The sequence below is a fragment of the Lytechinus variegatus genome, chromosome 14, assembly GCF_018143015.1.
Source record: "Lytechinus variegatus isolate NC3 chromosome 14, Lvar_3.0, whole genome shotgun sequence".
Lineage (NCBI taxonomy): Eukaryota > Metazoa > Echinodermata > Echinoidea > Temnopleuroida > Toxopneustidae > Lytechinus > Lytechinus variegatus.
In genome coordinates this window covers 24,220,863-24,247,825 of record NC_054753.1, presented here as the reverse complement: position 1 = coordinate 24,247,825, position 26,963 = coordinate 24,220,863, and the positions used below count along the sequence as shown (strand labels likewise).

The window sequence follows — 26,963 nt, the reverse complement described above, 5'->3', positions numbered from 1 at the left end:
ATCTCATATGATGTGATGTGATCTCCTGCTCTCATATGATGTGATGGTGTGATCTAATATGATGTGATGATCATCTTGAAAAATCTGCAGCTTTTATACTAATTACAAGTGTTCTAGATCATTCTCAAATTTCGACTAATCTACAAGCTTCTAGAATTGTCTTCCAAAAGAACTTTCTCCTTTCAGGAGCAGTCAAAATCCAGAACACTCTTGAATGACCTCATTGAAATCAACAGTGTAAACAAAATACCTAAGCCTATTCATTTCCACTACCAATACAATTCTATTGTTTGGCTTTTCCTTATTCAACAATAAAACTCCTTGGCCTTTAAATAGGCAAGGCCTGCATAATAAAAAGACATCCTGGAATGTTCTTTACAATTCTTGGCTATCCTTAAAGGGAAATAACTAATAGATAAATGTAATTGCTTTCACAATTCTTCTACAATTATTCTTATATATAACACCTCCCCCACCGGGGAAAAGAAAGCTTTACCGTAGTAAAGGTTTCTTTAAGATTACTTTTTCTTTTAACTGTTCAAACTCATCTTGATAAATTGTTTACAGTTATCGTGTACAAAGATATAGTACTTAATGAACATGTTAAAATAAATGAACATCAAAAATGTTTTCTTCAAATGACACACTTGGTCAAAATCATGAATAATTTCACTTTTTATACTCTTGATAGAGCATCAGCAATTACATTATTCTTTCCCTTTATGTGTACAATTTTCAAAGGGAATGGTTGGAGCATTAGGCTCCATCTGTACAGTCTTTGATTCTTTGTTTTGAATTTCTCCAAAAACACAAGAGGATTGTGGTCTGTATAGACTGTAATCTCTCCATTGGTTAGATACACCTCAAACTGCTGAAGGGCTAGTACGAGACTCAGGGCCTCTTTTTCAATAGTTGAGTATTTCTTTTGAAACCGATTGAGTTTCTTAGAGAAGTAGCACACTGGTTTTTCGATGCCTTCTTCATCTTCTTGGAGCAATACTGCTCCTACTCCAACATCACATGCATCAATAGCTACTTTGAACGGCTTTGTGAAGTTTGGAGCTGCCAAAACAGGCTCATTCACCAAAATGGCCTTTAATTTCTCAAACGATCTTTGACATTCGTCAGACCAAACATACTTCACTTTTGCCTTCAGCAGGTTTGTCAGAGGACTAACCACTGTACTGAAATTTGGAACAAATTTCCTGTAGAAGCCACTCATACCTAAGAATCTGAGCAATTCTTTCTTAGTTGTGGGAATTGGGAAGTCTAAGATAGCTTGTATCTTGGCTTCTCTTGGTAGCACTTGCCCTTGACCAACCACATGACCAAGATATGTGACTTTTGCCTTGGCAAATTCACTCTTCATCAGATTCACTACTAGATTGGCTTTGTCCAGCCTGTCAAACAGTGCTCGCAAATGATTCAGATGATCATTCCAAGTATCACTGTATATTAGGATGTCGTCAATGTATACGACACAATTGTCAAGTCCGGCAATCACTTGATTTGTCAACCTTTGGAAGGTTGCTGGTGCATTTTTCATTCCAAAAGGCATGACTTTGCATTGAAACAAGCCTTCAGGTGTAACAAAGGCTGATATCTCTTTGGCTCGGTCAGTCAGTGGCACTTGCCAATATCCTTTAAGCAAGTCTATCTTTGTGATATAGGCAGAATTTCCAACCCTATCAATACAATCTTCTAACCTAGGAATTGGATACGAGTCAGTCTTAGTTACTGCATTTACCTTTCGGTAATCAATGCAAAATCTCTGAGAGCCGTCTGGCTTTGGAACCATTACAATGGGAGAACTCCAACTACTCTGACTCGGTTCGATTATGTCATTATCTAACATAAACTGTATTTCCTTATTCACCATTTCCAACTTGCTTGGATTGAGCCTATAAGGATTCTGTTTGATAGGTCTTACATCACCTACGTCTACATCATGTACAGTTAAAGGTGTACGACCTGGTTTGTCTTTACATACATTCTCATATTCTCTTAACAGGCCAGATATATCATTTCTTTGATCTTCAGGCAGGTGTTTTAATGCCTCATCCATGTTTCCTAACATCTCTGAGTTAGATAACTTTACACCACATGGTTCGTTCTTAGATACATCTGTATAAGACAATTCATTATCTGTCTTTCCATGGTATTCTTCTTCATGTACATTTACATGTTTTTCTTCTTCTTTGACCTGTGTTGTACCTATTGGCTGACTAGCCTCTCGCTCAAAGTATTCTTTTAACATGTTTACATGACAAACTCTTTGAGACTTTCTTCGATCAGGGGTACTGATCACATAGTTGACATCATTCAATTTCTTTTTGACTATGTAGGGACCACTAAACCTAGCTTTCAAGGGCTCACCTTGCAAAGGCAACAACACTAATACTTTGTCTCCAGGCTTGAAACTTCGCTCTTTTGCATTTTTGTCAGCTTGAGCTTTCATTTTTCCCTGCGACTCTTTCAAGTGTTCCTTAGCCACATCACAAGCTTTTGAGAGCCTTTCTCTAAATTTTGACACATAGTCTAGAAGGTTTACATCATCATCCTGAACCATAAACCTCTCTTTGATAAGCTTTAGAGGACCCCTAACCTCATGACCATAGACCAATTCAAATGGACTGAAACCTGTGGACTCATTCGGGGAATCCCTGGTTGCAAACAGTAGGAATGAGATCCCTTTATCCCAGTCATCGGGATAGTCTTCACAATAAGCCCTAATCATGGTCTTCAAAGTCTGATGATAGCGTTCTAACGCTCCTTGGGACTGTGGGTGATAAGCAGAAGACTTAATCTGCTTTATTCCCAACTCCTTCATAACTTGCTGAAATATTCCTGACATGAAATTTGACCCTTGATCAGATTGAATTTCCTTCGGCAGACCGTACCTAGTGAAAAACTGCACCAACGCCTGCACCACTGTCTTCGCAGTGATACTCCTCAAAGGTATCGCCTCTGGAAACCGTGTAGACAAGTCCATAATCGTCAGGAGAAATCTGTGACCCGACCTCGTTCTGGGTAAGGGTCCGACACAATCAACAAGAACCCTAGTAAAAGGTTCATCAAATGCAGGAATGGGTATCAATGGAGCAGGCTTGATAGAAGGCTGTGCCTTACCAATAATCTGACATGTGTGACATGTCTTACAGAAATGCACAACATCTTTGTGCATCTTAGGCCAATAGAAATGCCTCATAATTCTATCTTCTGTCTTCCGAATACCGACATGACCTGCCATAGGTAACTCATGAGCCATTTTCAGAATATCTGCGGTAACAAGGAGGAACTACAACCTGGTGAATTATACACCAATCTTCATCAGCTGGTCTCCGGGGAGGTCTCCATTTCCTCATCAAAATGTCATCTTTGACATAAAAACACTCAGGAACCTTATCAGCCTCAGCCTCAGAACATGCTTTTTGTGACAAGCTTTTTAATTCTGGGTCTGCCTGTTGTGCCTGTACAAGGGAGGATTTACTAAACAAACTATCATTGTTAGCAACAGAGCCTTCAACACTATCCCCATTCAAATCCTTGAAAAAGGTTTCAGCTAACCAGACATCAGTACTCTCCTCTACATCAGCAGATTCCGCATCATCCTTTTCAGCTCTACGAGTCTGAGACCTAGTAACAACACAATCCGGGAAAATCCCTGGAAAATCTTCCTGCAACAATTCAGTTTCAGCTACCTCAACGGGCTTTTCCGAAACCACTGGAGATGCAACAACTTTATCTCCAGCCAAGTCGTTACCTAACAAGAAATCAACACCTTTCATGGGTAATTCTGGAACGACACCAACAGTCACAGGACCACTAACTAGGTCACACTTTAAGTCGACCTTATGCAAAGGAACCGACATGAAATTTGGGCCAATACCTTGAACTAAGACGTTGGCCTTTTCTGAACTCTCCGGAGGAAGAGCCGAATCACCTGGCACCATCAGGGACTGTGCAGCCCCTGTATCCCTAAGGATCACCACTGACCTACCAGCAGCACCAGTCGAACAAGGGGATACTTCACCATCATGCAAAAAACTTCTAAAAGTTTCATCAACCTGCTTGACTTTATCAGCAAATACCAGAGAAACACTCTCAACATCTTGATTGGGCTCTGATGGAACAAACTCCATCGAGGGAACACTTGTTTGCTTGACAAAACCCATGTCTTTCTTAGTTTTGGTTGGCATTCCAACCAATTTCCAACATGATTCTTTCAAATGTCCCGATTTATGACAATGAGTACAAATTTTGGAACTACGACTCTCAGACCGTTTGGTTGATTCTGTGCCCCCACTAGCCTGATTCTTATTAGCGTCTTTGTCCTTGCTTGCATATTTTCCCTCACTAGGTTTATTGTGGGATTCAAATGACCCTTTACCTTTCTTTTTCCAATAATTCTTGAAAGGAGGCCTATCTCCACTACCTTTATGTGTGACCTCAAATTCATCAGCTACTATGGCTGCTTTACTGACTTCAGTAACTCTATGGTCATCTAAGTGAGATTTAATGCCAAAAGGAAGACTCTTTTTGAATTCTTCTAGGAGGACAACTTCCCTAAGGTGAACAAAATCTTTGTCAACTTTCAGTGATCTGTACCACTTATCGAACATCATTTCTTGTTCCCTAGCAAATTCAACATAAGTCTGGCCTGATTGTCTTTGCATGTTCCTAAATTTATGTCTGTACGCTTCTGGTACTAACTCATATGCATTGAGAATTGTTTCTTTTACTGTAGCATAGTCATATGATTGCGTTTCAGAGAGTGAAGAATAGACTTTTGCAGCCTTTCCAACGAAAACACTTTGGAGGAGAAGAGTCCAGTATTCCTCGGGCCAATTCAGTCTCTTGGCCACTTTTTCAAATGACACAAAATATGTATCAACTCCCTCTTCATCAAATTTTGGCACAAGGCGAATGTTTTTCGCCACATCAAAGACTTGGGGAGATTTATCTTTCGCAGAGTTAGTATTTGCATGAGCTAACTCCATTTCTTTCAACTTTAACTGGTACTCCAATCTCATTCTCTCCTTTTCAATGTTTATTTTCTCCATTTCAAGGTTTTCTTTGATTCTTTCCTTTTCCAATTCAATGTTTGCCAGTTGGATCTGAGCATCCTCTGACATATTGATAGAAGTTTCAGGCTCCTCTGTAAGCTTCATGTGACTAGCTAACAAGTCAATTATCTCTGCCTTCTTTAAACCTGGGGCTAGAGATACACCCAAATGATCACAAACTGTTATCAAATCATCTTTCTTCAGTGACTTCAAATGATCATATGACAATTCTGTCATTGCAAGAAATTCTTCAACATCAAATGTAGCCATAGTGAATATACACAAATACAACCAAGTAATAACACAGTACAGTATATTCTAGAACTTTCCAAAAATTTCCAAAATGTTTCCAATTCAAATTGGCTTTTACAAATTTGGTTTTCGTTTCAAATTGCCTTGGCTTGTACAAATTTGGTTTTCGTTTCCCGGACAACTGGTTTTAGTTTCAAACTGGCTTGTACAAATTTGGTTTTTGTTTCCCGGACAAGCCCCCAAAATTATTTGTTACGATACTGCAACAAATAACAAAGATTTTTACATATAAAGTTTAAATTTTCCTTTTTTTATTACAGGAAATAATTATACATAAATAAAACAAATAATGATCTTACATAAATCTCTTGAAGTGTCCGATGTAAAATCCCGAAGTGATGATACTATATCCAAGTAATAATCCAAATGATAAAATCCTAGTTGACCGTGAAAATTCACAATGATGGCGATGATGAAACTGATGTTGAAGTCCGATGAATAATAAGAGTCACTGCAACGAGTTGAAATGTCCGTGAAGACGATGTTGATGATGATTAACAGTTAATTTCAGCAATCCATGGGTTGAAACGTGTTCATTGAACAGGTTGATGATGTTGATGATCTCGATGAGAACTGATAATTTCTCTCTCAAAATAACTGCAAACAGTTCATTGATGCATAAACTGCTCTGATCTGATCTGGTGAAGTGATCTCATATGATGTGATGTGATCTCCTGCTCTCATATGATGTGATGGTGTGATCTAATATGATGTGATGATCATCTTGAAAAATCTGCAGCTTTTATACTAATTACAAGTGTTCTAGATCATTCTCAAATTTCGACTAATCTACAAGCTTCTAGAATTGTCTTCCAAAAGAACTTTCTCCTTTCAGGAGCAGTCAAAATCCAGAACACTCTTGAATGACCTCATTGAAATCAACAGTGTAAACAAAATACCTAAGCCTATTCATTTCCACTACCAATACAATTCTATTGTTTGGCTTTTCCTTATTCAACAATAAAACTCCTTGGCCTTTAAATAGGCAAGGCCTGCATAATAAGACATCCTGGAATGTTCTTTACAATTCTTGGCTATCCTTAAAGGGAAATAACTAATAGATAAATGTAATTGCTTTCACAATTCTTCTACAATTATTCTTATATGTAACAATTATAAGTCGAATAAAACAGTAAAAGCTGAAAAACGTTCGCGTGATATTTGGCAACCTCCCCCCCAAAAAAAAAAAAAAATAAATAAATAAAAAATAAAAAAAAGTTTTTAACTATAATAATGATCGAAGGTAATTTTGTCTCGCGTAGAACTGGACAAATGAAAAAAAGATTGTCACTAAAAAAATGAAGGTAATTTTGACCCACGTAAAATTTGGCGAGCCCCCCCCAAAAAAAAGGAAAAAAAGGTTTTAACAAGCAAAAAAAGGCTAAAAAAGAGAAAGAAGAGACAAGAATAATTATGAACGAAATATCCCCATTACAAATAATGCTGTGATCATCATAAGGGAGGGGTCGCATAACTAGTATGAACAACGTATTTAATTCCAAAATATTTACTACAAATCTCAATAGGGGATCGGGCAGAAATGCTCACCCCCACCCCCACCCCCCCGATCCGCCAGAAATGCTCACCCCCACCCCCACCCCCCCGATCCGCCACTGATTCCAATCAATAATTATATTTATCTGCAATACTGATACTTTGGAATCAAGATACTGAAGATTGATACGCTTTACATAAATTATGACAAAAAGATAATCTACCGATCACCTGACCGATCAGCTGACCAGTTCGCGTATCACTTCGGAGTTGATCACTCGTTGCAGCTGTGTGGAACGCTCACCGAAAATCAACAAAAAGGGCCTGAAATGTAAGTTTAATGATAATCTATTTTAATTTGAACTACTTAATTAATACTTTTAATGTCTCCCCACCAAATGAAAGTCATATCACTTAACTCCAATTTGTATTAAGGCGTACATTTACCAAAGTCTTGGGTTGGAAATCAGAACAGCATTGTCTAACCCATATTTTTGGGTAATGTCGCCTATGAGGTCCATACATGTTAATGTTTGGACCTCATTGGTACTAGGAGTGTTTCCTTCTAGCTGATCAGTGATCTAACTTACAGAGCTACCAAGTCTCACGCACAAAGGGTCCATCTCATGATCTCACGCATGGCACCCATTTTTCTCACGCATCGGGACCCGACAGAAAGAAAGGAGAAAAAGTAGCATTATTCGCCAGATTATACGACAGGCCGACCGCCTTCGCGTCTAGCTCGGCATGCGAGACGAATCGAGAGTGCAGTCAGCGCACAGCTAGTATGTGATACGATGAATCGCGTGCGTGCATCGCATGGTTTTGAAGCCCATATCTCATGCGCGCGCAACTTTCGCAACGTATGAGTGTAAGTACTGGCCGCGAGCGCACAGAGACGTCGAGTCATGAAAATCTCACACATAACATTTTTTTGAACTTGGCATCTCTGAACTTAGCCCTAAATCGTGTACGGATATATAGGGTGAGACTACCACATATTGACCACCTCTTTTGAAACTGACCACCTTGCGCGCGGTAAAATTCTTGCGCATTACAAACGATACGCGCGGGAGAGTAGGCGCAATGTCCATAGAAACGGTAAGAATCAATTTTACGAGAGAAAAAGAAGCAACAAAAAGTAGAAATTCAGTAGAATTAATCAAAATTGAATTGACCAGACCCCAACCCCGCTGAAAAACCAAGAAATCCGATAGGAAATGGCTGTAGAACAAATATCCGTCGTCAATCATGGAATCATGTGCCGGAGCTCACAGTGGAAGTAGTTAGACGATCATTTGGTATGTTGAAATCATAGAACTGATTTGGAAGAGTAAAAATATTTCGCCACCGCGACAAGAATCGGCCGTAAACTTAGTGTATAGCGAGTGGTCGGTTTCAAAAGATGGGTGCAAATGTAAAATCGTTGTTTTCGTAGTTCATCGATATATATGCGCGGATTGAATCGGAGTCGCCGAGCGAAACATAGGAATCTGATCTGCTCAATTTTCTGCACAAATGAGACGAAAAATGAGTAAAATTGATGAATATTTTTGTAGATACGATGCTTAGAAGATTAGGTGGTCAATAAGGGGTAGTTCCAACCATATAAATAAGCTTGTTCATTGAATGAGTGTACGGTACATGGGATGCAACTTCATTTCCGACATATCTGCACCATCGATTTTATTTTTAAACAATAATTCATCAAAAAAATGAGAAAAATATCATGACAAGATGGAAGAGACTTGCCCGATGTTTACGCCTCCATCTTGTTTTCTATTGTTATTCACCTATGATACGGACGCTTGTGTCGCATAATGTAAAAGATAAGAATAAAATCAAGATAAGTGGTATTCTGAAAACGTTCTTATCTTTCTTATCTTCTTACGATATTTATGATAATATTTAAGATAGCGAGAGGGTTATCACATCTCATGATGTCTGCGTTCATTCTAGCTCAAAAATCGATGGTCACTGGCAATAACAGGTATTTCTCCCACCTTTCTTTCATTTACCCTTTATTTTGCCTGTCTCTTTTTCTATCCTTTTTTTCTTTTTTGGTTTATATATTTATGTTCTCTTTAAAATTCTTCTTTTCTGTCTGTCTGTCTTTCTTCCTTCCTTTCATCAGGGTGCTACATAACTTTAGAAACGCTTGCCCAGTCAGGCAAGTAAATTTTATGATAGTTGGAATATACTTGCCCAAAAATCTATTTCACTTGCCTGAAAAAATCCTCGAAAAAAAAGTTTTACCTCTTCCAAAGAAAGTTTTGTGGTTTTATAAACCATTGAAATTTTTCTCTCTTGTGACATGAGCTTATCTACCTTGTTATTGCAATTATTTTTCCAAAGTGATTTTATCTTGTTTGCCATCATGACCAAAATTATGGTCAATATCATATAATTTTTACCCTAATTTTGGTCATTCTACCACTTGTTCACTGCTACCATCCTGCCTGTTGGGAATCTACAGGTAGGACTGGTATGCCAATGCTGTATAGAGCTCACACACTTTAAAAAATGATTAAAATATCATTTTTGTGGCCAAAATTATTAATTTCTATACAGTTGCAATTCAATTTTCATTAGTAACTTAGAATAATTTTTGTATTGACAATAGCGCTCAAAAACTTGAATTTAGGGCATATTTTTGTGAACACCCTCTATTGGTGGAAAGTAATATGGCAAGAAAAGTTTCATTTTTCAAGCACTATTTTTGATAAAGAAAAAAAATAATTTAAAGAATCAAATTTACTTAAGAGCCAAGTAACAATGAAAAGCTGTAATGGAATCTGACAGTGTAAAAAAATCAAGCGTTTGTCCAAAAGAAAAAGAGAAAATAAGCCAAACATTGTCAACCTTATTTTGCCACACATAGAGATGTAACTGAGAACAAGGTTATATCATAACCTTGTTCATTGAATGAGTGCATTCTACTGTGAGAATTTTGCTTTCTGTGTGATTTTTGCTTGCCCAATTCGGGCAAGTAGTTTTGGTCTTTACTTCATAACACTTGCCCGACTCTAATTTTTACTTGTCCTGGGCAATCGGGCAAGTGCTTAAGTAGCACCCTGCTTTCATTCTCCAGTTATATCTTTTGTTTTATTCTTTCGAATCTTTTAACTTCTTCTTTATTTTTCTTTTCCTTTGTTTCATTTATTCTTCATGTTTCTTCCTTTTTTATTTTCCCTTTTCCTTTTTTTCCTTTCTTTTTTTACTGAGTCTTTATTTCTTCATATTTATTTCCCTTTTTTCTCTCTTTCCTTTTCTTTCTTTTTTCCTTGTTCTTTCTACCTTCACTTTTTTGTAATCTTTTTATTTCTTCCTTGTTTTTCTTCTTTCATTCATTCTTTCGTCTTTATATTTGTTTTTTCCCCTTTTTTTTCTTCCTTCCCTTAAATTTCAAAGTCCCCCCTTATTTTTCTTTGTTTTCTTTGTTTTATTTTTTGTTCTTTTTTTCGTTCATTCGTTGCTCTCATTTTTTTACTTCTGCTTTCTGACACTTCTGTGTCTTATTTACTTTCTTTATTTTGTCTCTTTCTTTCACTCATTCTTTTTCCGTTCGTTCTTCATGATTTACTCTCTTTCTTTAATATTTTTTTCTCCCTGTCTTTCTTCTATTAATGTATAAAAATCTTTTTCTTTATTTTTTCCATTATAATGTTTTTCATTTTTTTCCATTCATTCTCCATTTCTTTCTGCTTTTTATTTTCTCTTTTCGTTCTTTTCTTTCTTTTTTCAAATTTACCCTTTCGATTTATCTTTCTTTAGTCTTTAGTTTTGTTTTAATTTCTCTTAACTTTTCCTTTATTTCTCTTTCTTTATTTCTTTTTCCTTTTTTCTTTCATCCTTCTTTGCTTTTTACATTTTTTTATTCCTTCCTTTTCTCTTTCTTTACTTTCTTTCACTCGTTTTTTTTTCTAACTTTTTTCTTTTTTCAGTTCTTTATTTCTTCATTTTATCGTTTTCAATCTTTTTGGGGGGCTTTTTTCGTTTTTTCCCTTTAAGTTTAGACTTTCTTTCCTTTTCTTTCTTTATTTTTACCGTCATTTTTTATTGCTCACTTTATCCTTGATAATCGTTCTCTTCCTCCTCATTTTTTATCTTATTAGTTCTTTTTTCTTTCTTTTAATGTTATATTTTCTCTTACATTCTTTTTGCTTGCTTTCTGTCGTTTACTCTTTCTTTCATTATTTTCTGCTTCGTTCCTTTCATCTTGTTTTTTTCATTTCTGCTTCATTCTGACCATTTTCTGTCTCCTTTATACCTTATTACTTTCTTTCTTCCTGTTTTATTATTATTCGTACCTGCTTTATTTACTTTTTTTTTCTTTACTTTCTTTATTTGTGCACGTGTCTCGAAATAATGATCAGTCATTGCGTATAAAATGCATATTTCGCGCAGTGCGCCCATGATATTCTCTTGACATAAGGAAAGCTTCTTTTGGTTAAACTGCCAATGTACATGTAAAGCGCATTTTGATTGGTAAAATCCTAAAAAAGGGCATGTTGAAGATAGGGAGGCAGTCCTTACAGAGATAAGAACACGTTAAGAAGATTTTCAGAATACCGATTTGCAATGATCTGCTCAATTTTCTGCACAAAATGAGACAACAAAAACTAGGTAAAACTGATTATTTGTAAATATTTTCGCAGATATGATGTTTAGAAAATTGGGTGGTCGATAAGGGGTAGTTCTAACCATACCATGCATACTTAAACTATGAAGACTGGAGCATTAAATTGCTGAGAAAATGAAATCCTGAATAATTCATTTCATGACTAAAAATCACATGTGGACGTTGAGATGGGTACCCCCAGGATAATAAATTCTAATAGTTTACGGAAGTAAACCACAATGGTTTTCTTTGTAAAATAAAGATAATTATACATTTATTTATTCTTCCAAACATCATCAAAATATAGTTTAACATAAACTTTTAAAATCTGGAGACACTATAAAAACACACGATTTTACAAAGTCTTTGCATAAATTAGAGATTTTAGAATATATCAAAATGTTGATCGTTGATAAGGGTCTGAAAAAAGCAAATATGATTCCAGTTATGGATGACATGGTTGAATCTTTATTGATTTTATTATTTCACTATTTAAGGACGTTTTAGAGTTAAAATTAATGGGACCTGCTGTCTGACTGGGTCTTCAAAGTTGCCGTATTTGAATGATATGCAATCTTGCGCAGTCAAGAGAATTATGCCTCTATTAGACCTCACGAATTCACCAAATGAGTTTTAATCATTTGTTCTCAGTGGATACCGCATCAAACTTCATCAAATTTTCAAGATAGGTAGGCCTATATAATAAAGTGTATACCAAAGTAAGAGAAAGCCTTTTAATTGGTAAAACTATATCTATTTGAAGTCAGAAACTCCCTCATTTGGCACGAATGGTGCAAAAACTCGGAAAAAAACGAATCTTCAAAGACGTCAATCTGCTCAAAAATTACAAAGTATTTTGCAAGCAGCACTTTTTTCAAAATCCATGTCATTTTCATCAAATTCAGCTAAATTGTAGAGGAATGCGTATCGAAGGTGTAGGGAAGTTAAAAATATGGGGTCCATGTGCTCGGTTTTTAACTATGAGTGTCCAAAGTGATGCGAGTTGGCATGAAAATCGCCTAAAATGCGCCAAAAACATGAAAAAGTCCAATACTAGTAATACCATCTAAAATGCGAATGGCTCCGTAGTTTTGTTCCCTAACATTCAAAATCCATGTCATTTTCATCATACTCTCTAAATTTGTAGAGGAATGTATTCTTAAGGCATTAAAATTTAAATTATCAGTGTCCAAAGTGTTGCGAGTTGGCTTGAAACAGTCTATAATGCGCCTGAAACATGCAAAAGTCTAATACCGTCCAAAATGTCTAAAATACGAATGGTTCCTTGGTCCTGCTCCCAAACATTCAAAATCCACGTCATTTTCATCATACTCTCTAGATTTGTAGAGGAATATTTTCTGAAGAAGTTAAGACATTCAAACTATGGGGTCCATGTGCTCGTTTTCAAATTATCAGTGTCCAAAGTATTGCGAGTTGGCTTGAAACAGCCCAAAATGCGTGGAAAACAAGCAAAAGTCTGTTAATACCGTCTAAAATGCGAATGGTTCCACAGTCTTACTTCCAAACATTGAAAATCCATGTAATTTTCACCATACTTTGCACATAGATACTTTAGCACCTGAATATTCCAAATATGCAAAAATTGATATGGGTCCATGTGCTTGATTTTTTGCTATAGAGCTTGAAAGTTGACCGAAAATGGATGATATAAGAATTGCGCATCCAAAAGATTCTGGCATTTGTAGACCTCATGAGATCACAACAATGAGTTTAAAGCCCTATTACTCAGTCAAAAATCCATGAAATTTTCATCAAATTTTGCAATATGATTAATAATTGTGTCCGTAAGATGGATAATCTATCCATATCGCTGTCCATTGTTTTGTTCATTTACATGTAAGTTTAACAACACTCTTAGTTCTTAGAAATTGCGGGAAAGATACTCAACCTCAACAATTTCAAATATCAATAACAAACTTGAGAAATTTCAGAAATGCTGCACTTTATTCAAAACCCATGTCATTTTCACCAAACTTTGCAAAGTTGTAGAGGGAGGTATACCTAAGAGGTGCAAACATTAAAAAATATGGGTTCATGTGCTTGTTTTCAAACTACCAGCTCTCTTATGAGAGCAAAATTGCTTTTATTAAAACACCCGAAAAACGTGCCAAAAGCAGTATCTATGTGAGGTAAAATTCCGAACTATTCCATTTATTCATACTTGGGGTCATATTCATCATACTTTGCAGCACTACAGACAAACTATTTTGAAAGTATAGAGGAATAAAAAAAATGGTCCATGGAATAATTCTAGTTTATTAGCTTCATAAAATAACACATCAGATCTGCAGTTAGTGCAGACAAGGGGAAAAATCAGCTCACATTACCTTCAGCTGATTAAAATCTCTAGGTCATCCATTGTGACGTCAGCGCGCAGAGTGTAAAATATGCGCTGATCATGATGCGCACAAACATAACTGTGTAACGTCCTTAGAATGAAAGGTTTTGTTGTGTTTTACCAACATTTTTTATAGTTTCTGTGTATCAAAATTATTATTGAATGATCTATCACACCTGTTTTTTCCAATGTAATTTCAACTTCTATGATTTATTACGTAGGATTATTATTTTCAAATTTCGAGGCACGTTTGCATGTCATGCATGTAGTCTACACACGTGATGCCACTATGTCATTAAGAAAGAAGTTATAACAGGTTCGGAGGTGTCATAAATATTTAGTCAGGTTGTTGTCCCCAATCTTGGCAAAGAGGGCTTTGTGAAATGGTTAGCAGACAAGTAGCTCACTATCTCTGATTTAGTCCAAAAGTTAGACTTATTATGACAATGTTGAGAATCGGGCCCCTGGCCACTCAGCCAGGTTCTCACTTCTAGCTGCTCCTAGCCAGGAGGTTCCTAGAGTGTAAAAATTATTGACTAACGTATGCTTACTCTCCATGGAGCCAGGGATTGCGTCCAATTCATGTGCGTGTACTGCGAAAAACACTGAAACTTTCGCCCCCAAGATTTCTACTTCCTTCTAAACCTAGATCTAGCACTAAACAGTAGAGGCGCATGGCCAATATTTGAGACTGTCTCCTATGTGGGAGATTATCTCCCGGGGGGGGGGGGCACTCAGTATATAATGCATAGTGGGTATGTGCTGTGGAGGGGACCCCCATTTTTACACCCAAATTTCCGTTCCAAGGCATAGCATTTTTGTCTTATTGAGAAAAAAGAAGAAAGAAATCCGCTCCAAAGCTTCGCATATTTTTTGTTACACCGTTCCGGTCGCATTGATCTGCTGCAATTTTGGTGAAAAGCGGCCGCCGAGTGCTGTCTGACCATCGTCTCTGGGCGAGCGCACCCAGTGGAGGCTGCGCTAGCTGCACCATGCAGGCATGCCCGTTCCTTAGGGGTGCATATGCACATACTCACATGCTGGCGATCCGTTCCAAGGACCCGTTTTCACAAAATTGTAGTTCAGAAGCCTGTTCCGAGGATCCTTCTATTTACAATAAGCCCGCTCCAAAGCCCCCCTTTTTTGTCTTGCCCGCGGCACACCCCTACCACTTTTTTGGTCGTGCTACTGTGTGTGGATAGCTGCATCATGCAGGCATGCCCGTTCCTTAGGGGTGCATATGCACGTACTCACACGCTGGCGATCCGTTCCAAGGACCCCCGTTTTCACAAAATTGTAGTTCAGAAGCCCGTTCCGAGGACCCTCCTTTTTACAATAAGCCCGCTCCAAAGCCCCTGTTTTTTGTCTCGCCCGCGGCACAACCCTACCCCTTTTTTGGTTGAGTGCCCCCCCCCATTATCTCCAAAACCAGAGACCTTTTTGGGTATCCAATTTCAGAGACAGTCTTCAGTTTGGAGACCAATTTCCTCTGTTTACATTTGCTGCAAAAGGATTACCTTGGTGGCAAATAAAAATGTGATAAGCAGATTCCTCATGAAAAATTATCCCTTTTCACCGTGTACTTTTGTTTTGATGAGGATTTTTATTGTCATCCACACACGAAACAAATGGGCTTCTGACAGTCAGTGAGACAAAATTTTGGATGGACAAAATTATGCTTTTGTTGGTGTTGGTCTTTTATTCTTTTGCAAAGCAAGTCTCCAATATGGGACATTGTCCAGAGCTCATAACGGAGAGAGTCTCCCATACTGGTCGTGTGCCTCTACTGCTATATCATGTAAATGGGAATATGGGGATACAAGTTACTACAACTTCATTTCCAATATATCTATGATATTGGTTTCATTTTAAAACAAGAATTAGAAAGAGTTCCATATGCACCCCCCACCAAAAATAACAAAAGATTGTTGAAACTTCCGGTTTGTTCACTTCAGTTCAGATTTTTCTATCATTTTTGTAATGTTGCTTACCTTAGTTGGGACTTGAACTCACCTTGTTTTATCTACAGTCAAGACCTCTTCCCGCTATGCTAGCAAAAAGTGCTGCTGGAAGGGGTATTTTAACGATTATCAGCTGATAGTTCGACTAGTCTAGACTCACAGACCCTTAATTCACTGACTTAAGCAATGTCTATGGACAATTACACGCACTAGATCCTGCTCGAAATTTGACGGAATAAAGCCATATTTTGGTATGTATTTCTACTCCCCAGATATGTTCTATATCAGGGGTAGATATTCTAAACCTTATCCATGTTTATATTTTCAATTTTAGTGGGGGTGCATATGGAACTCTTGCACAAGAATTCATAAAAAAAAAACGAGAACAAATAATTATGAAAAGACTGTGAAAACTTGCCACCGTGTTTACGTCGCCACCTTGATTTCTTTGGTCTTTTGCCAAGGCTACAGCACTGGTATTGCGGTGGGATTTGAATCCTTGACCCTTGGTTTGAGGGTCGTTGACTGAACCACTACACCGCTATACCTTCACTCTGTTTTTACTTTGTTACTACATGTAGGTTTACCAAATGGAGAAAAGCAGGTTAAATGTTCGACCCTGGTGATGAATCTCTTAAGGGTTCCATGATCATGATGTATCTGTCTACTGGGGATGATGACAAGTCTGGCAGGAGGCAATCTAATGTTCCACACTTCAATGTCTTGGAAGACACTCACAGGAACAACACTGTGTTTTGTGGAAACGGCCCCAAGCAGACAAATGCCTCGTCATATTCTGGTATAGGGACTTTGTCACAAAGCCAGTGGGATACTTTTGGAGGCAGTACGAGATCTCCCGGGAGAAGCAGAGCCGGGGAGATTGGCAGAAGTACATGTAGTGATAATTCCCACTTACAGGGACTATCGGATGGAAAGGATGTATTGGGTGCCGCGTTTGAGGAACCAAACAGGAGGTTCCCTGAGGTAAGATTCATACCAGCATTTTTTTAATGATTTTTGTCTCACCTGCGAAGCAGAGTGAGACTAGGCGCCGCTTTTCCGACTGCAGCGGCGGCGAAGGTTAAGTTTTGAAATGACAGCAAAACTTATATATGGACGTAGTTCATGAAACTTGGGCATAAGGTTAATCAAGTATTACTGAGCATCCTGCCTGGGTGTCAGGTCACTTGACCAATGTCAAAGGTCATTTAGGGTCAATTAACTTTGGCCAAATTGGGGATATTTGTTGAATTACCATCATAACTTTGTAAGTTTATTGGTCTAGTTCATACAACTTGGACATATGAGTAATCAAGTATCACTGAACATCTCATGTGAGTTTCAGGTCACATGACCAAAGTAAAAGGTCATTTAAGGTCATCAAACTTTGGCCATTTTGGAGGTAATTATTAGATTGCTGTCATAACTTTCAAAGTTTATAGATTTAGTTTATAAAATTAATCAAGTATTGCTACCAAATCTTAGATTGCATGATCAAGGCCAAATGTCATTTATTGTCAATGAATGTAGTATTGTATCATTACATGTATCATATGAATGGTGTTTTTTGTGAATAATTATTTTTTAGTAGTTTTCAAAGTCAGCACTGCTGCTATATTGAATGGCATGATGCAGGTGAGACTGCCAGAGGCACTTGTTTTACTCATTACTTCTTTAAGTGATGGTCCAGACTGGAGATATTTATATTTCAATAAATAGAGTAAAATTCACAGAGCAAAATGCTGAAAAATTTGGTCAAAATCATGTAACAAATAACGAAGTTATTGAATTTTAATGATTTGCATTATTCTGGTGAAACAGTTCTAGGCATGTCTTGATTAATATCCATTAGGGTCAATGAACTGTCACTGAATGTTCATTGTGAAATACTTATGAACTGTCAAGCAAAAAATCAATATATCAGTCACATCAAATTTCAGTATAATATAAGCCTACATGTACATTATTGATGTGTACTATTGATATTATGTATTTTTTAAATTGGATTGAATCAATTGAATAGTTTCCCTGTAATTTGGTGGCTAACTAATTTTTAAGAAGTAGGCCTACTCTGGGCTGAAAATAATTATAATCTTAAAAAAAAATGAAATTCTAATTGAGCAAGATGCTGAAAATTTCTTCAAGATCTGATAACAAATTACAAACTTATTTAGTATTAAAATTTAGCAACATTTGTTAAAACAGTTATGCATGTGGTTATGGATATTCATTGGGTTGGCTGATGGTTTCACATTCCCAGATTCCTTTTTCTTTAATGTCTCCCATGGATATTCATTGGGTTGGCTGATGGTTTCACATTCCTTTTTCTTTAATGTCTCCCATGGATATTCATTGGGTTGGCTGATGGTTTCACATTCCCAGATTCCTTTTTCTTTAATGTCTCCCATGGATATTCATTGGGTTGGCTGATGGTTTCACATTCCCAGATTCCTTTTTCTTTAATGTCTCCCATGGATATTCATTGGGTTGGCTGATGGTTTCACATTCCCAGATTCCTTTTTCTTTAATGTCTCCCATGGATATTCATTGGGTTGGCTGATGGTTTCACATTCCCAGATTCCTTTTTCTTTAATGTCTCCCATGGATATTCATTGGGTTGGCTGATGGTTTCACATTCCTTTTTCTTTAATGTCTCCCATGGATATTCATTGGGTTGGCTGATGGTTTCACATTCCCAGATTCCTTTTTCTTTAATGTCTCCCATGGATATTCATTGGGTTGGCTGATGATTTCACATTCCCAGATTCCTTTTTCTTTAATGTCTCCCATGGATATTCATTGGGTTGGCTGATGGTTTCACATTCCCAGATTCCTTTTTCTTTAATGTCTCCCATGGATATTCATTGGGTTGGCTGATGGTTTCACATTCCCAGATTCCTTTTTCTTTAATGTCTCCCATGGATATTCATTGGGTTGGCTGATGGTTTCACATTCCTTTTTCTCTAATGTCTCCCATGGATATTCATTGGGTTGTCTGATGGTTTCACATTCCCAGATTCCTTTTTCTTTAATGTCTCCCATGGATATTCATTGGGTTGACTGATGATTTCACATTCCCAGATTCCTTTTTCTTTAATGTCTCCCATGGATATTCATTGGGTTGGCTGATGGTTTCACATTCCCAGATTCCTTTTTCTTTAATGTCTCCCATGGATATTCATTGGGTTGGCTGATGGTTTCACATTCCCAGATTCCTTTTTCTTTAATGTCTCCCATGGATATTCATTGGGTAGGCTGATGATTTCACATTCCCAGTTTCCTTTTTCTTTAATGTCTCCCATGGATATTCATTGGGTTGGCTGATGGTTTCACATTCCCAGATTCCTTTTTCTTTAATGTCTCCCATGGATATTCATTGGGTTGACTGATGATTTCACATTCCCAGATTCCTTTTTCTTTAATGTCTCCCATGGATATTCATTGGGTTGGCTGATGGTTTCACATTCCTTTTTCTTTAATGTCTCCCATGGATATTCATTGGGTTGGCTGATGGTTTCACATTCCCAGATTCCTTTTTCTTTAATGTCTCCCATGGATATTCATTGGGTTGGCTGATGGTTTCACATTCCCAGATTCCTTTTTCTTTAATGTCTCCCATGGATATTCATTGGGTTGGCTGATGGTTTCACATTCCTATATCTTTAATGTCTCCCATGGATATTCATTGGGTTGGCTGATGGTTTCACATTCCCAGATTCCTTTTTCTTTAATGTCTCCCATGGATATTCATTGGGTTGGCTGATGATTTCACATTCCCAGTTTCCTTTTTCTTTAATGTCTCCCATGGATATTCATTGGGTTGGCTGATGGTTTCACATTCCCAGATTCCTTTTTCTTTAATGTCTCCCATGGATATTCATTGGGTTGGCTGATGGTTTCACATTCCCAGATTCCTTTTTCTTTAATGTCTCCCATGGATATTCATTGGGTTGGCTGATGATTTCACATTCCCAGTTTCCTTTTTCTTTAATGTCTCCCATGGATATTCATTGGGTTGGCTGATGGTTTCACATTCCCAGATTCCTTTTTCTTTAATGTCTCCCATGGATATTCATTGGGTTGGCTGATGGTTTCACATTCCTTTTTCTTTAATGTCTCCCATGGATATTCATTGGGTTGGCTGATGGTTTCACATTCCCAGATTCCTTTTTCTTTAATGTCTCCCATGGATATTCATTGGGTTGGCTGATGGTTTCACATTCCCAGATTCCTTTTTCTTTAATGTCTCCCATGGATATTCATTGGGTTGGCTGATGGTTTCACATTCCCAGATTCCTTTTTCTTTAATGTCTCCCATGGATATTCATTGGGTTGGCTGATGATTTCACATTCCCAGTTTCCTTTTTCTTTAATGTCTCCCTTATAAAAATCTAAGTTGAAGCAATTAAAATCAGTTGTCAATTCTTGGAGGACAAAACTTGAATAAACATAATTTCATATGATATGTAGGAACAAGTGGGGACGTGACATCAATTTGTTCATTAAATATTCATAAGTACGTGTATAGAACAGTTTATCCGAAATAAAGCATACAGTGTATCTGTAAGTCAGGTTAATTTGTTCTTAACTTGTCCAATTTTGATCAAATTTTCAGTGTTTCGTTTGTCTGATTTTCCCTTATCTGTTCAAACCATATTCAGCCTGTAGTACCCCTTAATACAAAATGTGCTATCGGTGACCAAGCTTTCTCATGAGGTTGAAAGTTTGCTTCCTCAATATTGTAATATTTTTGTTTTGTGTATTTGCCCCCTAACCATTTGTTTGGATTTCTGATTGGGCAGGATCAATACAAGTTAATCTCTCTTCATTTGAAAATTGCATGTACATGTAAAGTAGTTAATCAATGTGTAAATATTTGCACAGTCAATTGTAAATATAGCTCTGCCCTGTGACCCATATAATTTTTTCCTCCAGTTTTGTGATTTCAAAATTTTAACCCCTTATTTCTCCAAGCACAATAAACTTGATTGAAAAAATTCTGTAATGCAGGCTTGAAAGTCAAGTCCACTCCAGAAAAATGTTGATTTGAATAAATAGAGAAAAATAAGAAAGTTATAACATTTTAATGTTTCGCATACATGTATTTTTTCACAAAACAGGTCAGTGATATGCACAATTCAGTGACATGCAATTGAGACGGTCAATGATGTCCTTCACTATTTCTTTTGTTTTTCATTGTTTGAATTATACAATATTTCATCTTTTACATATTTGACAATTAGGACCAACATGAATGAACCATATAGTATTAAACAATGCTTATAAAATAAAAAAGTAGTGAGTGGATGACATCATTAGTCTCCTCATTTGCTTACTGACAATGACAAGGATGAGCATATAGCTGTTTTGTGAAATTGAGCAAAATATTAAAATGTCATGACTTTCTTATTTCACATTCGATTTTGATGGAATTTTCATTGTAATGCTTGTTTGATTTTTCTCTTTTTCGTAAAATTTTTGTTGTTGTTAGAATGGTCTTGTTCTTTAATTGACTTCAGGAGAATTCATCCTGATGTCAAGATGGTTTGAAAAAAAAACTAGCTCTAAAAACTGAGGTAAAAAATTGTCAAAAAGGACAGGAGTTCTGAAATATTTTGACATTTGTAGTTCAAATTTTAATAACTATATTTCTTTCCAGTGATCATAACATGATCCAGTCCTTTAATTTGTTACTTGCATTGTTATACAGTGCGTCCCAGAAAAAAGAAACCGAGATTTAGCGATCATTTATCATTACTTAATCATAAATAAAATAGACAAATGACCTACCATTTTAAAGCTGAGAATCTCCTCATTCATCTGATATTACTTAGATTATTTCTTATTCACGCATGAGTGAGCAAAAACAATTTGAAAAAAGGATACCAAAAACTCATTTGGCGGGGGTATTTGGGTTTCAAAAAGAAACCCACATTTTTGAAAAGTTCGATATTTCCTCTTTAATTTGATACCTAAATCACAGAAAATGATCAAGAAATAACAAAGTTCTGGTCATTTGAAATAAGGCTTGAATTTCAATAATTTCATAAAATGAAGAGGTTCTCCAGGCTGGCTTTCAAACTCACTCGACACTCTGTTTTGTTGACGATCAGCCATGCATTAAAACTTTTGTTCACCATGCGAAAGCTTCTGTGGGAAACCGGTGAAAACACGTTTATCTCATGAAATTATGGAAATACAAGCCTTATTTCAAATGGCCAGAACTTTTTTATTTCTTGACCATTTTCTGTAATTTAGGCACCAAATTAAAGAGCAGATATTGAACTTTTCAGAAATGTGGTTTTCTTTTTGAAACCCAGATACCCCCCGCCAAATGAGTTTTTGGTATCTATTCTTCAAATTGTTTTTGCTCACTCATGCGTGAATAAGAAATAACCTTAGTAATATCAGATGAAAGAGGAGATTCTCAGCTTTAAATTGGTAGGTCATTTTTCTATTCTATTTATGATTAAGTTATGAAAAATGATCGCTAAATCTCGGTTTCGTTTATTCTGGGACGCACTGTATAATGCTCATTTGGAATCCAATATGCATGTTTTGTATTTTTGACCCAGGGGGGCACTCGACCCAAAAAGTGGTAGGGGTGTGCCGCGGGCGAGACGAAAAACGGGGGCCTTGGAGCGGGGTTATAGTAAAGAGGAGGGTCCTCGGAACGGGCTTCGGAACTATAAATGTTTGTGAAAACGGGGGTCCTTGGAACGGATCGCCGAGTCCGTATGCATCCCCATGGAACGGCATGCTTGCATGATGCAGCTAGCGCAGCCTCCGTCGGGTGCGCTCGCGCAGAGGCGATGTTCGGATAGCGCTCTGCGGCCGCTTTTCTCCAAAATTGCAGCTCACTGCAGTAGATCAATGCGACTTGAACGATGTAACAAGAAATATGCGAAGCTTTGGAGCGGATTTCTGTCTTATTTTTTCTCGATAAAAAGAAAATGGTATGCCTTGGAGCGGCTTTCTTTGTGCTTTTTCTCAATAAGACAAAAATGCTATGCCTTGGAACAGAAATTTGAGTGTAAAAATGGTGGTCCCCTCCGTGGCACATACCCACTATGCATTATATACTGAGTGCCCCCCCCCCGATTTTTGGTAGGCCTACATGTCAAGCAAGCATCTGGAAAACAAGTTACATGTATATTACACTTATACCATGGTCACATTTGCTCTACGGCGAGTTAAAAACAGTTGTTTAACATTTTTTGTACCAGCTGCATATTCATTTGAATAAAAATTAATGAAACGGCTGTTTTCGACTCGCCGTACGGCCGCCATAGAGCAAATGTGACCAAGGTAATATGCATGAAATTTGAATTGCAAAGAAAAATGGTCTATTCCACATTTTCATTCATCCATTTCCACTTGACATGTCTCACATTCCATCATGCTCCTCATATCATCATCACTGACTGCATGGCATACCAGAACATTCATGTATTAGTCTGTGATCACAGACCTTTTTAGACAGCCTATAACATTTTTTTTAAATGGGGAAAAGATTTAAAATACAGACTGTGATTTTGATATGTGCATGTTCATGATGTGTGATAGCCTAATTCTTCACAGCATATTTGAAAACAAGGAACTATGCCTGTGGTATACGTGTATGTCCCATCTTTGGGACTTCACGATCAAGTGCGTTTGCTGTTCTTGGGCTTGGGGTGTTGCTAGGGACGGTTGTTGACTTTTGACCTCTTGAAAGCTTCCAGAAGCTTGCCCCTGTTTGGATTCCCCCTATTGGTATGGGTTTCATTCACGGTGATGACTTGAGCTCTGAGATGGACATTCTTCAATTGCCATTGAACTCAACTGGGATGTTTGAAGAAGAATTCAAGAATAAATATTGACCTTGTGCAGTGATTACATCTTTACAAGAACGTCTAATAATAGAGGGAAACCAATATTTTCCGCAATTTTAGAAGGGCATTGTAGAGAGAAAACAATATTTTCCGCATTTTAGAAGTGCATTGTACTGCATAGGTTACATTTTGACCATTGGCGCCAATCAGGGAAAATCAATCATCTTTTTTAAGGCAGGCTACACTTTGCTTAACATTTGTACAAAATTTTCTCATATTCTACAAGTGATTGTTCAAAACTTTTAATGCTCAAGTGAGTTTAAGGTACAGTATCTTTAATGATTTTCCAAAGACAATATCTTATTAAGGCTGCATATGTTGAAATTGTTAATAATATCCAAAGGTTGTATACATGTAGAAAGTTTTAGGGTTTGAAACCTAACATTTTAATTTCTACCCTGAGTTCATAAGTTGAATATGTTATTGATTGATGATATTTTTTTGCATACCTGTAGTACGGTACATTGTTTGTATAGGTCCTATATAGTAACTGGCCTATCACCGGTGTATATTATCTCAAAATCTCGGGGAGCCACTTCCATTGACGAGTAGATAACATGCGTGATCATGGGGTCTCAAAAATTACCCTAAACACATATTTTCCATATTCTGAAAATGCACCCTTATTTACATGTACATGTATTGGCGGGTGAAACTCTGCCCTTTGCAAGTATTGGAAACAAAACGATACTCTTGGCAAGTATTCCCTGAATTGACCCCCCTTGTACAACAATATTTTCACTGTTACATGTATGTCACTGTCGTCAGAATACCTGATTGTGTTTAGGAAAGCCCTGAGGAAAGCCCCATCTCCAAAATCTCGCGCGATATTGTACTCTAAACACTGTTGAATCTTGGGGCAGAAAGTACATCCTTTATAAAACAAATTAGTGTTATTTTTTACACCCTCGCACTTTTTACCCTAAACATGTAGCTTTCCTAGCGAAAATAGATACCCCTTTTTCATTATTTTAGTGTTTTTGACACCCTTATTACATTACCTACGTAACGTGCCCTATCTTGAAAAAGACATCCTTTTTACGTGTTTTATGGGTCGCGCATGTTATCCACTCGTCAATGTAAGTGCCTCCCCCCCCCTGGGCTCGAAATCACAAAATGAGGCAAATTGAGGGCCTTCAGCTTACATTAAGTTGAATTATTGAAATACATGTATGTCAATCATGATGAGAACCTCATTGACTGGAAACGATATCCTAATTCCTGTTGATATCTTTTCTGAGGCAAAATGTACATAGTACGGTTGGTACTAATACGTTTACTTGAAAATTATCAAGCTTTTTCAAGAGTCCAGCATTGATACTGTATGTGGATACTCGGATAAACTTATTCCTTGCTAATGCAAGAAAGTGCAACAAATTGAAGTAGATAGGTGTACATGTATATTATTGACCTTTTGTAAATGAGCATAGTAAAAATTTCATGATTTACAATGATTATTGTATATAAATGTACTTTTAAAAACAAAATTACATTCATGTATTGCAGCTCCAGATCATGCTCATCTTCAGTATGTTGATGCAGGCAATAGTGGTACACTGTAGTCCTACCATTCACATCTTTTGATCATGTCTTTATTATAATTTCATCCCTGCTTGCACAATTTCCATCATTGGAATTTTGGATCAATTTATTCTCGCGAATGTATCATGTATCATGCCTGATTTAATACCTGAAGGTTGTACATGTACTTTAGTTTAATGCATCATCCATGCATTTTCATCCTTTGGGGAAGAATGGATATTAGCGCATAGAGTGCAGGGCTATTGCATGTTTTATATGTGTGTACATTTTTACCATGAAAGGGCAACTGTTTTCTTTAAAGAATAAATCTTGGACTGTTTTTTTTTTCAAGGAAACTTATAGATTCCTGATGGAATGCACTACACTTATAAATGCCCATCTTGAACAAAAAGAATTAGGGTATTCTTGGTGTTAGAAGTGACTGCCTAATATTCAATATTTTCATCTTTATTATTTAACACAACAATTTGTCTACTCAATGTTCCACTTTGTCTTGATCTATTTGTACTGAATATTATTTTTAATAATACAATGCTTGAACATTAATGCTGGTATTTATTTGGAAAAGAAGCATTCGGTTTAAGAGTTAAACTGGGTGCTGTGGCTTTTTACCTAGTAATAATCCAGCTTCATATGGTAGTTAGAAACTCATTTGAAGGTCAGAGTTTCAAGTCCTGAGTCACTGCTTTGGAGGATTACATTTTAATAATGACCAGTCAACACCAGACATATCTGTAGATAATTGGTACATGCCTGTAAAAGAAAACTTGTAGTTTACAGTAGGCCTACCGGTATATAATTTACAGCTTTCATGAGTTTTCTTTGACAATTTACTTTGATACATGTTTGAAAAAAGTTTTCTCACATCTCAGTTACATGTACATTGTAAGACAGTGGACAATTACTTTCGCATTATTTTGACATTGTCTTGACTTATGACTATCTAGAATAGATTGTGATATGTTAATATCTAGAATTTGAATTCCTCCTTTTTTGTCCACTCTGCAGGATCCTTGGTTTGGCCGTCTTCAAAAAAGAACACACCCCTCTTCTAAAACCAATCATACACATGGTCCAATCCATGTCAATGAAGAGAGTGGGCATTCCACAGAAGGATCATTCCATTTATCAGATCTAGAGGGGGAATCTGTATTGGAGGGATCCGATGACATGGAATATTCTTCGGGCTCTGACTGTTCATCTCCAGGTAGGTGTATGAATTGATTTTGCTATAAAGGGCAAGTCTACCCCCAACAAAAAGTCCATTTGAATTAAAAAAACAGGTTATTACTTTATAAAGTTATGCTAATTTCACAAACAGTTAATCTGCTCATATTGGTCAGTATGCTCATGAGTGAATTTATGACGTCATCCACCCACTATTTCTTGATAATGTAATTATATATCATTGCAAAAGTGAAACTATCTTTGATTTCTCCCTGAATATGTTGAATTATAATTGCTATAACCTACATGTATTCTGATTTGATTGAGGCTCTCATTTTTGTCAGATCTGCAGAAAAGGAAAAAAATATTAAACACTAAAATACAAAAGAAATAGTGACATTATCGAATCTGTGATCTGCATATCACTGTATTGTGCAAAGAGCTGTTTTAAGTAAACTAAGCAAAATTTCAAAATGTCACAACTTTCCTACTTGTATTTAGCATCTGATTTTGATGGAATTTGTCAGTGTTAATAACTTTTGAAAATTTTTAATTCAAATCAACATT

At 36.8% G+C, this 26,963-nt stretch overlaps 1 protein-coding gene across 1 annotated transcript in view; it reads left to right on the top strand.

The window, feature by feature from the left end:
- LOC121427286 overlaps positions 1–26,963 on the top strand; it is a 65,018-nt gene that overhangs the window by 7,886 nt on the left and 30,169 nt on the right. Inside the window, exons 2-3 of the mRNA XM_041623623.1 lie at positions 16,395–16,797; positions 26,238–26,436. Of these exons, the coding sequence (XP_041479557.1) occupies positions 16,423–16,797; positions 26,238–26,436 (574 nt within the window). The 5' untranslated portion in view covers positions 16,395–16,422. The remainder of the gene's footprint in view (positions 1–16,394; positions 16,798–26,237; positions 26,437–26,963) is intronic.